This window comes from Rhopalosiphum padi, chromosome 3, assembly GCF_020882245.1.
Source record: "Rhopalosiphum padi isolate XX-2018 chromosome 3, ASM2088224v1, whole genome shotgun sequence".
Classification (NCBI taxonomy): domain Eukaryota; kingdom Metazoa; phylum Arthropoda; class Insecta; order Hemiptera; family Aphididae; genus Rhopalosiphum; species Rhopalosiphum padi.
This window is the reverse complement of record NC_083599.1, coordinates 49,352,867-49,363,976: the sequence shown is the minus strand read 5'-3', so window position 1 is coordinate 49,363,976 and position 11,110 is coordinate 49,352,867. Positions and strand designations below refer to the sequence as shown.

The 11,110-nt window shown below is 26.8% G+C and overlaps 1 protein-coding gene and 1 pseudogene across 3 annotated transcripts; one reads left to right on the top strand and one right to left on the bottom strand.

Annotated features, from left to right (window-relative positions):
• The first annotated feature begins 7,541 nt into the window (after positions 1-7,541).
• LOC132924569 (inhibitor of growth protein 4-like) lies at positions 7,542-8,875 on the top strand. 3 transcript variants are annotated; one of them, XM_060988951.1, is made up of 5 exons: positions 7,542-7,693; positions 7,749-7,987; positions 8,050-8,158; positions 8,234-8,436; positions 8,610-8,875. In XM_060988951.1, the coding sequence occupies exons 1-5, from the start codon at positions 7,657-7,659 to the stop codon at positions 8,649-8,651; spliced, it is 630 nt and encodes a 209-aa protein (XP_060844934.1). In that variant the 5' UTR covers positions 7,542-7,656; the 3' UTR covers positions 8,652-8,875. The 3 variants fall into 3 exon arrangements, with proteins under 3 accessions (XP_060844934.1, XP_060844933.1, XP_060844931.1); XM_060988950.1 differs by having other exon boundaries at positions 8,231-8,436; XM_060988948.1 differs by having other exon boundaries at positions 8,050-8,436.
• A 286-nt stretch (positions 8,876-9,161) lies between these two features.
• LOC132926862 (beta-1,3-galactosyltransferase 6-like) lies at positions 9,162-10,213 on the bottom strand (annotated as a pseudogene).
• Positions 10,214-11,110: the final 897 nt, after the last annotated feature.

Here is an 11,110-nt window from a genome sequence, read left to right as displayed (position 1 = left end):
TTATAAGCAGTTATAAATATGAATTTGAAAAACGAGTCAAAATCATCATATAAAAACATGTTTTATAGTGATTATGAAGTGTCAGCTTAGTTGAAATATATGGAAGATAGTTATGGTAAATAAGAATTATTTATTTAATCTATGGGTCTGGGTTTCATGACACTAAATAAAAAATTCAATGTTTCATAAGCAGTTAAAAATATAAATTTAAAAAACGAGTCAAAATTAACATATAAAAACATGTTTTATAGTGTTTATGAACTATCAGTTTAAATGGCAAATATGGAAGTTAGTTATGGTCAATAAGAATCATTCACTTAATCTAATGGTCAGGGTTTCATGACACTAACATTTTGTTACACCACTATTAATTGACTATCAATTACAATCAATATCCATTATTCGTACTTTGCATAAAACCATTATTATTAGCAGTATCTTCTATTCCATTATCAACGTAAGATGTTGTAACTTTCCCAAGTGATAGTAATGGTAATTCATGTCTCAGCACGCCTCGAGTGATCTGCTGTACTGCCATCTAAAACAAAGTAGTTAGGTTAATATGTATAATGGTTAAAGAAACAATTATAATGATAAGTAATAAAAGATAGTACAAATCTACCAAAATGTTTCGTTGAATTTGAATGTAAATTAAATGTAAGTAAAGAATGCACTTGTACATTAACTTAAAATTGACGCTTTTCAACATGAAAAAAAATATGTGTTTGTTATACTTGTATAAATTATCTTGTATACCTATTTTTTATATTGTTTATGAAGTATCAGCATAAATGAATTATATGAATGTTAATAATGGAAAATAAGAATCATTGTCATAATCTAGTAGTCAAGGTTTCTAGACACTAACATGACAATTGAGAGTTTTATAAGCAGTTAAAAATACGACTTTGTAATATTTGTTTAAATTACCATGTAAAATCATGTTGTATTGTGTATAAGAAGTATTAGCTTTAATGTAACATTTGAACGATAACAATGGAAAATTAGAACCATTTTCTTAATTTTAATGGTCAGGGTTTCATGACACTAACATTTTGTTACACCACTATTAATTGACTATCAATTACAATCAATATCCATTATTCGTACTTTGCATAAAACCATTATTATTATCAGTATCGTCTAGTCCATTTTCAGCGTAGGATGTTGTAACTTTCCCATGTGGTAGAAATGGTAAATCATGTCTTAAGTGATCTGCTGTACTGCCATCTAAAAAAAAAAAAAAAAAAAAAAAAAAAAATAGTAAGTTAAATATGTATAACGGGGTGGAGGATAAAATGTCACTACTAGACACCATAAGGAGAACCAAAAATTCTATATAACAACTAGTACGTGGACGACAGTGAATAATTCAGAAATGGAAACAATCAAAACATAAACTATTGGACAAAATTCATTTTTATTACAAAATATTTGAAAACAATTTACAGTTGAAATTTAAATACAAATACCAATGTAAAATTGCAAAATATATGAAATATAAAAATTATAACAGATGATAAGAAATAATAATTATGATAAACCATAAAAGATAGTACAAATATACCAGAATGTTTTATAGAATTTAAACGTCTTATAAGTGTAACTAAAGAATACATTTGTACAACAACTGAAAATTGCTCCTTTTCAATATGAATTTGTATTATTCGTCAAAATTATATTTTATAGTTTTTATGGAGTAAAAATATCAGGTTAAGTGAAACATAAGAAAGTTGCAAATGATAAATTAGAATCGTTTTCTTAATCTAGTAGTCCAGGATCAAGACACTTACATGTGTCAACTTTGGCGTAAAATATGAACAATTCCTTTATAATATGAAAAATCTTTATTAAATGAACAACAACTACACGCAAAAGCTAAGTAAAAATAACGATCAGTCACGTTAAGCAGCCGTACGGTGAACGGCACACAACGGCGACGCACACGCCCTCTGTCGGTGTATACATTCAATAATTTAGTGTATTATAAGCAGTTTAAAATAGGAATTTGTAAGATTTGTCAAAATTATCGTATAAAAACATGTTTTTTAGTGTATTCTAAATAACAGGTTAAATGAAACATATCACAGATAATAATGGTAAATGAGAATCATTTTCTTAAACTATTGTTCAATCTTCTAAACATTAACTTAATATTTGAGTGTTTTATAAATATTTTATAATGATCATTTAAATATAGTAAAAATAAAAGATTTCTATAGCATAGGTAAATTTTAAGAATGAAAATTACAAGCTAAATGTGTTTACTAATATTTTATTCAGACATTTAACAAATCTCAATTGTTTAACTGCTATTAATTTACTTTCAACTATATTCAATACCCATTACACGTACATCGCAATAAAACCATTATTATTTTCAGTATCTTCTGGTCAGTTTTCAACATAGGATGTTGATACATTCACAAGTGGTAGAAATGTGGATTCATGTCTCAGCATGTCTTGAGTGATCTGTTGTACTTCCATCTGAAAAAGAGTATTCAGGTAAATATGTAAAATGGTTAGAAAATAACTTGAGAATACAGTGTTTTATAAGCAGTTATAAATATGAATTTGAAAAACGAGTCAAAATCATCATATAAAAACATGTTTTATAGTGATTATGAAGTGTCAGCTTAGTTGAAATATATGGAAGATAGTTATGGTAAATAAGAATTATTTATTTAATCTATGGGTCTGGGTTTCATGACACTAAATAAAAAATTCAATGTTTCATAAGCAGTTAAAAATATAAATTTAAAAAACGAGTCAAAATTATCATATAAAAACATGTTTTATAGTGTTTATGAACTATCAGTTTAAATGGCAAATATGGAAGTTAGTTATGGTCAATAAGAATCATTCACTTAATCTAATGGTCAGGGTTTCATGACACTAACATTTTGTTACACCACTATTAATTGACTATCAATTACAATCAATATCCATTATTCGTACTTTGCATAAAACCATTATTATTAGCAGTATCTTCTATTCCATTATCAACGTAAGATGTTGTAACTTTCCCAAGTGATAGTAATGGTAATTCATGTCTCAGCACGCCTCGAGTGATCTGCTGTACTGCCATCTAAAACAAAGTAGTTAGGTTAATATGTATAATGGTTAAAGAAACAATTATAATGATAAGTAATAAAAGATAGTACAAATCTACCAAAATGTTTCGTTGAATTTGAATGTAAATTAAATGTAAGTAAAGAATACACTTGTACATTAACTTAAAATTGACGCTTTTCAACATGAAAAAAAATATGTGTTTGTTATACTTGTATAAATTATCTTGTATACCTATTTTTTATATTGTTTATGAAGTATCAGCATAAATGAATTATATGAATGTTAATAATGGAAAATAAGAATCATTGTCATAATCTAGTAGTCAAGGTTTCTAGACACTAACATGACAATTGAGAGTTTTATAAGCAGTTAAAAATACGACTTTGTAATATTTGTTTAAATTACCATGTAAAATCATGTTGTATTGTGTTTAAGAAGTATTAGCTTTAATGTAACATTTGAACGATAACAATGGAAAATTAGAATCATTTTCTTAATTTTAATGGTCAGGGTTTCATGACACTAACATTTTGTTACACCACTATTAATTGACTATCAATTACAATCAATATCCATTATTCGTACTTTGCATAAAACCATTATTATTATCAGTATCGTCTAGTCCATTTTCAGCGTAGGATGTTGTAACTTTCCCATGTGGTAGAAATGGTAAATCATGTCTTAAGTGATCTGCTGTACTGCCATCTAAGAAAAAAAAAAAAAAAAAAAATAGTGAGTTAAATATGTATAACGGGGTGGAGGATAAAATGTCACTACTAGACACCATAAGGAGAACCAAAAATTCTATATAACAACTAGTACGTGGACGACAGTGAATAATTCAGAAATGGAAACAATCAAAACATAAACTATTGGACAAAATTCATTTTTATTACAAAATATTTGAAAACAATTTACAGTTGTAATTTAAATACAAATACCAATGTAAAATTGCAAAATATATGAAATATAAAAATTATAACAGATGATAAGAAATAATAATTATGATAAACCATAAAAGATAGTACAAATATACCAGAATGTTTTATAGAATTTAAACGTCTTATAAGTGTAACTAAAGAATACATTTGTACAACAACTGAAAATTGCTCCTTTTCAATATGAATTTGTATTATTCGTCAAAATTATATTTTATAGTTTTTATGGAGTAAAAATATCAGGTTAAGTGAAACATAAGAAAGTTGCAAATGATAAATTAGAATCGTTTTCTTAATCTAGTAGTCCAGGATCAAGACACTTACATGTGTCAACTTTGGCGTAAAATATGAACAATTCCTTTATAATATGAAAAATCTTTATTAAATGAACAACAACTACACGCAAAAGCTAAGTAAAAATAACGATCAGTCACGTTAAGCAGCCGTACGGTGAACGGCACACAACGGCGACGCACACGCCCTCTGTCGGTGTATACATTCAATAATTTAGTGTATTATAAGCAGTTTAAAATAGGAATTTGTAAGATTTGTCAAAATTATCGTATAAAAACATGTTTTTTAGTGTATTCTAAATAACAGGTTAAATGAAACATATCACAGATAATAATGGTAAATGAGAATCATTTTCTTAAACTATTGTTTAATCTTCTAAACATTAACTTAATATTTGAGTGTTTTATAAATATTTTATAATGATCATTTAAATATAGTAAAAATAAAAGATTTCTATAGCATAGGTAAATTTTAAGAATGAAAATTACAAGCTAAATGTGTTTACTAATATTTTATTCAGACATTTAACAAATCTGAATTGTTTAACTGCTATTAATTTACTTTCAACTATATTCAATACCCATTACACGTACATCGCAATAAAACCATTATTATTTTCAGTATCTTCTGGTCAGTTTTCAACATAGGATGTTGATACATTCACAAGTGGTAGAAATGTGGATTCATGTCTCAGCATGTCTTGAGTGATCTGTTGTACTTCCATCTGAAAAAGAGTATTCAGGTAAATATGTAAAATGGTTAGAAAATAACTTGAGAATACAGTGTTTTATAAGCAGTTATAAATATGAATTTGAAAAACGAGTCAAAATCATCATATAAAAACATGTTTTATAGTGATTATGAAGTGTCAGCTTAGTTGAAATATATGGAAGATAGTTATGGTAAATAAGAATTATTTATTTAATCTATGGGTCTGGGTTTCATGACACTAAATAAAAAATTCAATGTTTCATAAGCAGTTAAAAATATAAATTTAAAAAACGAGTCAAAATTATCATATAAAAACATGTTTTATAGTGTTTATGAACTATCAGTTTAAATGGCAAATATGGAAGTTAGTTATGGTCAATAAGAATCATTCACTTAATCTAATGGTCAGGGTTTCATGACACTAACATTTTGTTACACCACTATTAATTGACTATCAATTACAATCAATATCCATTATTCGTACTTTGCATAAAACCATTATTATTAGCAGTATCTTCTATTCCATTATCAACGTAAGATGTTGTAACTTTCCCAAGTGATAGTAATGGTAATTCATGTCTCAGCACGCCTCGAGTGATCTGCTGTACTGCCATCTAAAAAAAAAAAAAAAAAAAAATAGTAAGTTTTAACGGGGTTATAACGGGGTGGAGGATAAAATGTCACTACTAGACACCATAAGGAGAACCAAAAATTCTATATAACAACTAGTACGTGGACGACAGTGAATAATTCAGAAATGGAAACAATCAAAACATAAACTATTGGACAAAATTCATTTTTATTACAAAATATTTGAAAACAATTTACAGTTGAAATTTAAATACAAATACCAATGTAAAATTGCAAAATATATGAAATATAAAAATTATAACAGATGATAAGAAATAATAATTATGATAAACCATAAAAGATAGTACAAATATACCAGAAAGTTTTATAGAATTTAAACGTCTTATAAGTGTAACTAAAGAATACATTTGTACAACAACTGAAAATTGCTCCTTTTCAATATGAATTTGTATTATTCGTCAAAATTATATTTTATAGTTTTTATGGAGTAAAAATATCAGGTTAAGTGAAACATAAGAAAGTTGCAAATGATAAATTAGAATCGTTTTCTTAATCTAGTAGTCCAGGATCAAGACACTTACATGTGTCAACTTTTGGAAATATATGAAAGTTAGTAATGGTCAATAAGAATCATTTACTTAATCTAATGGTCTGGGTTTCATGACACTTACATGATAATTCAGTGGTTTAAAGGTGATTAAAAATATAAATTTAAAAAACGAGTTAAAATTATCATATAAAAACATGTTTTATAATGTTTATGAAATATCAGCTTAAACGACAAATATGGAAGTTGGGAATGGTCAATAAGAATCATTTACTTAATCTATGGGTCTGGGTTTCGTGACACTTACTTCATGTTACACTTAACTTATGTTGCTATCAAATACATTCAGTTACCATAACATGTACATTGCAAAAAAAACAATTATTATTTTCAGTATCTTATAGTCCATTTTCAACATAGGATGTTGATACATTCCCATTTGGTAGTAATGTGAAATCATGTCTCAGCATATCTTGAGTGATCTGCTATACTGCCATCTGAAAAAAAAATTACCTAGTTAAATATATATAATGATTGGATGATAAAATTTCTCTAATACACACTATGAAGAGAACGAAAATCTTAATATGACAACAAGAACATGGACAACACTGAATAATTAAAAAATGGAAACAATCAAATAAAAACTAACAGACACACTTCATTCATATTTCAAAATATTTGAAAGCAATTTACAGTTCTAACTTAAATACAGACATGAATATAAAAATACAAAAAGATATGAAATATAAACCTTTAACACATGATAAGAAATAATAATTATGATAAGCCATAATAGATAGTAAAAATCTACCAAAATGTTTTGTAGAATTTGAAAGTAAAATAATTGTAACTAATGAATACACTTGTACAAAAATTTAATATTGCTGCTTTTCAATATAGTATGACATCAAAAATATTTCTGATTTGTACATAATAGTATCAAATTATATTTGTTTAATACACCTATCCATGGTAACTAGAATCTAAATAATTTAAATAACTTTACTTTGGGTTATGGTTAAGTTGAATGCCTACTCGATTTCAAAATTTATATATCGAAACTGGCTAGTGTTCTCTTTGATATTTTAACACTTTGTTAAACATCACCTGTCCTTTCTATTTATATTGATATAAAAGTGTGAGCTCTGCCGGATCATGCCTTTTTAGTGCTTGTCGTATTATGTTATATTATATTATATGTATTTAACTATATTATATTAAACTTTAGTATATTATATTTTATTTAAAATGTATGACGAATTAAAATTGATTAATTAATTATTTAATTAAAATAAAAAATTATTATCAATGTGTTGAATGTTGGTGGAATTGTCGTTTTTGACTCGCTGTTGTGGTAGTACTGTTTCGGCTAGTAATTATTGGATTATTGCTAATGTAATCCTTGTAAATACTAAATTCTCGTTTGTTGTTGTTTACAAGTATCTTACACTTATTTTTTTCTTCAATAATTCTCAGCTGAATCATAAAATAACAAAAATGTCTTCTTCGCTTAACTTGGAGCACTATCTGGACAGTAAGTTTTTTTAAATTTTGCATTTAAACGAGATACTATTAGAACCATATTATAGGTTTAAAGAATCTTCCTGTTGAGTTACAACGAAACTTCACTCTGAAGCGAGATCTTGACTCCAGAGTACAAGAACTGATGCGTACCATTGACAAACTGTCAGACGATTATATCTCAAATGTCAAGGAATACACAGCAGATAAAAAACGCGAAATATTGACCATCATACGAGGTCTGTTTGACATAGCGAAAGGATATGCTGAAGATAAAGTTCAATTGTCTATACAATCTTATGAATTGGTATGTTGATTTTGAATTATTAACATTACCCTAAAAATGTTCTATTCTATTATACCTTACAGGTAGATAAACATGTTAGAAAATTTGATTCAGGTTTAGCACGCTTTGGAGATGAAATTCAAGACAAAGCCATTAGTGCTACAAGAAATATAGAAGAAAATTCACAAAAACGTAGGTGTTCTGCATTATGTCATATTATAATTCCAATGTATTTAGCTATTTCTTTATGTGTATTGCTTCCAGAAGGACATGAAAAGATTAATGACAACCCTACAAATAGTGTAACCAGCGTTACAGTAGAAACTAGTTCCCTTACTGGTGCATTAGTTGGTGCCGGAATTGCACACTCGGCTGAAGTATTAGATATGCCTGTCGATCCAAATGAACCGACGTATTGTTTATGCAAACAAGTACCTTATGGTGAAATGATTGGCTGTGATAATCCAGATGTAAGAATTTTAATTTATTAATTGTTTATGTATTTATTGTTTTTATTTTATATAAATATTTTATTAAAAACTTAAACCATTGAAAAAATAATAACATTTTTAATTTTTATTGTAAATATTGTGTTTCATTTTTTGTATCATATTTAATTAGTTGTGTACTTTTATTATTTTAGTGTCCTCTATTGAATGGTTCCACTTTGCATGTGTCAAATTAACTACCAAGCCTAAAGGAAAATGGTTCTGTCTTAAATGTATAACAGACAAGAAGAAAAAATAACACATATTAAAAATTATATAAGTTATTTTATTTTATTTATACATACATATAATGTATAATGTTATGTTAATTTTCTTACGGCATAAGAACAAATGATTGTAATTTGAAATATTGTCATGAATTGAAAACATATTAAGAATAAAATTTAATTTCAATATAAAATTTTTTTTTTTTTTTAAGCTTCGACAACTGAGGTCATTAGCTGTAGGTTGTGGTACTGTAGGGTTTGGAACTGTGGGGTTATGGAACACGTGTGTTTGTTTTGGCAGAATTTCGAATGGGGCGTCTGTAGGTTTCTGCCATGCCCCGGGGGTGGGGGATGGCGGATATAAAATTTGTATTGTTAATTTATTTATATTTTTTTTTTATTCAAAAATGAAAACAAACTCCAATTTTCAAATTTATTAAATTAATAATTACACCAGTATATTTATGTTGAAAAATGTATTTATGGAATTAAAGGCAAATTTCTGACACAACATTCAGATGGCATCACTGACCAGTTATACTCGTAAGAAGCCATGTTTTTGAACTCTCTATCACATAGTTTTCCAGTCTGAATAATGTTTGAGCAGTACATTCTCATCATTTCAGGACTACGTTTATGTGTTACTAAATAATCATTTTGACATCCACGACTATACCATTCTGTGTCAAATCGCCGGTCATGTTTTCTAGTAATATTTAATGGATTTAACAAAGCGCCAACCGAAACATCTAACATAAAACTGAAAAATAAAAATAGACAACAAGAATTAGGATTGTTAATCAATCATTTTAATAAAACCGTTATAATTGGTTAGCTATTACATAATGAATTTACTTAACTTAATATCAATATTTTCTTATTACTTTATATTTTATTATGCTACTATGATCAAAGCTTACCTTAGGTAATCTTGATTCTTCAATATTTAGATGAAAAGATCTTTGGATAAAACATAGCCTCCTCCCAATGCATATGGTAAATATCTACCACACGCTATCCAATCAGTTTCTTTAAATTTACCTCTTTTTTTAATGTTTGCATTACCATCAAAATATCTCCAGTAGAACCTTTTTTTTAGGCATATGTTCTAGATCATTGACTATTAATGGCATATTGACAAAAGAATCGTCATTAGACATCACATGTTCACAGATAATCAAAGTTTATATGATATACACTGGAAAATTATGCTATTATTTTATGAGTGAGTAGTTTATACTCATCCTTTTCATACCTCCAATAAGTCTTCATGAACCAGCTTTTCAGCATTTAAAGATTTGTCTTTTGATACAACAAAAAATGTTTTAAAGTCTCCTTTTGTTTGAGCCCATGTTTTATGTATAGCATCTCTACGATTTACATTTTTTACAGCTGATATGACAACTACAATTTGATGAAGTGTTTGGTTTTAATGTCATTGGATGCAAAACGAACAACGTTAATGTGCATCCTAGAGTGAATGAAAAACTTGCCAGGAAATAGTATGCAAGGCGTTTTTTATGCAGTAACATTTGATTCTAAAAAATGACAACTTAGAATATTTAACTAAAATCAACAAATATAAAAAATATTAAATAAAAAAACATTAAAACAAATAAAAATGAGGTGTTTCATAATATTGAGGTGTTTGACATAAATATTAAGTGACCAAAAATAATTAATATTAAGTATGTAAGAGTAATTAATAATTATGAGCACTGTGAAATGAATATTAAATAAATGGAAAAATTAAAATCTATTCTACTATCATGATAGGTAGTACTGTAGTAGGTACTATATAAATGTAATATCTACGAATGTTGAATACTTGCTTGTTTATCTATACTTGAATGCTCGTTATGCTCGAGAACTGTCATAATGTATTTATCACTGTTGTGACAAGAAACATTCTTCTTTAGTGTAATTGTGTATTTTTGTTTGAAACATTGAAACGCAAATGCTTTTTCTAGTAGAAAATATGTTCCCACCTTCGTCTATCAACTTTAAAAGAGGTATCTGGTAAGCGGGGATATTTTAGATCATAAGTAGACGTTTCTCAGTACTTTATAAAATAATCATTAGCAAAGTAGTTATATGCATATCAAAATCGCCAAAAAATTTAAAACTATTTTCTAGTTAGAATATTTTCTATTGAATACAAGATTTCTTATAGTAGTTCATACAATCATACTGAAACTATAATATCTAAAAAAAATATTCAGACAATTATTTTTATATAGTCATTTTAAATTAAAATTTAGACAAAATTACTTATTAAAAAGATAAATAACATTGTTAATTATTTTTATAATTAAAAACATTATTATTATTATATTATTATTATTTATACAATACGTAATGATGTTTTAAATTTATTTTTAAGGTATAAATAGATAATTATACTATGGATCTTATTTTTACTGTTTTAC

What these genes read in the sequence shown, in the direction of transcription:
- LOC132924569 (XM_060988948.1), top strand. Translation starts at nt 7,657, where the DNA reads ATGTCTTCTTCGCTTAACTTGGAGCACTATCTGGACA. An exon ending in CTTGGAGCACTATCTGGACA is followed by an intron (nt 7,694 to 7,748) that starts GTAAGTTTTTTT and finishes ACCATATTATAG; the next exon opens with GTTTAAAGAATCTTCCTGTT. An exon ending in TTGGCTGTGATAATCCAGAT is followed by an intron (nt 8,437 to 8,609) that starts GTAAGAATTTTA and finishes TTATTATTTTAG; the next exon opens with TGTCCTCTATTGAATGGTTC.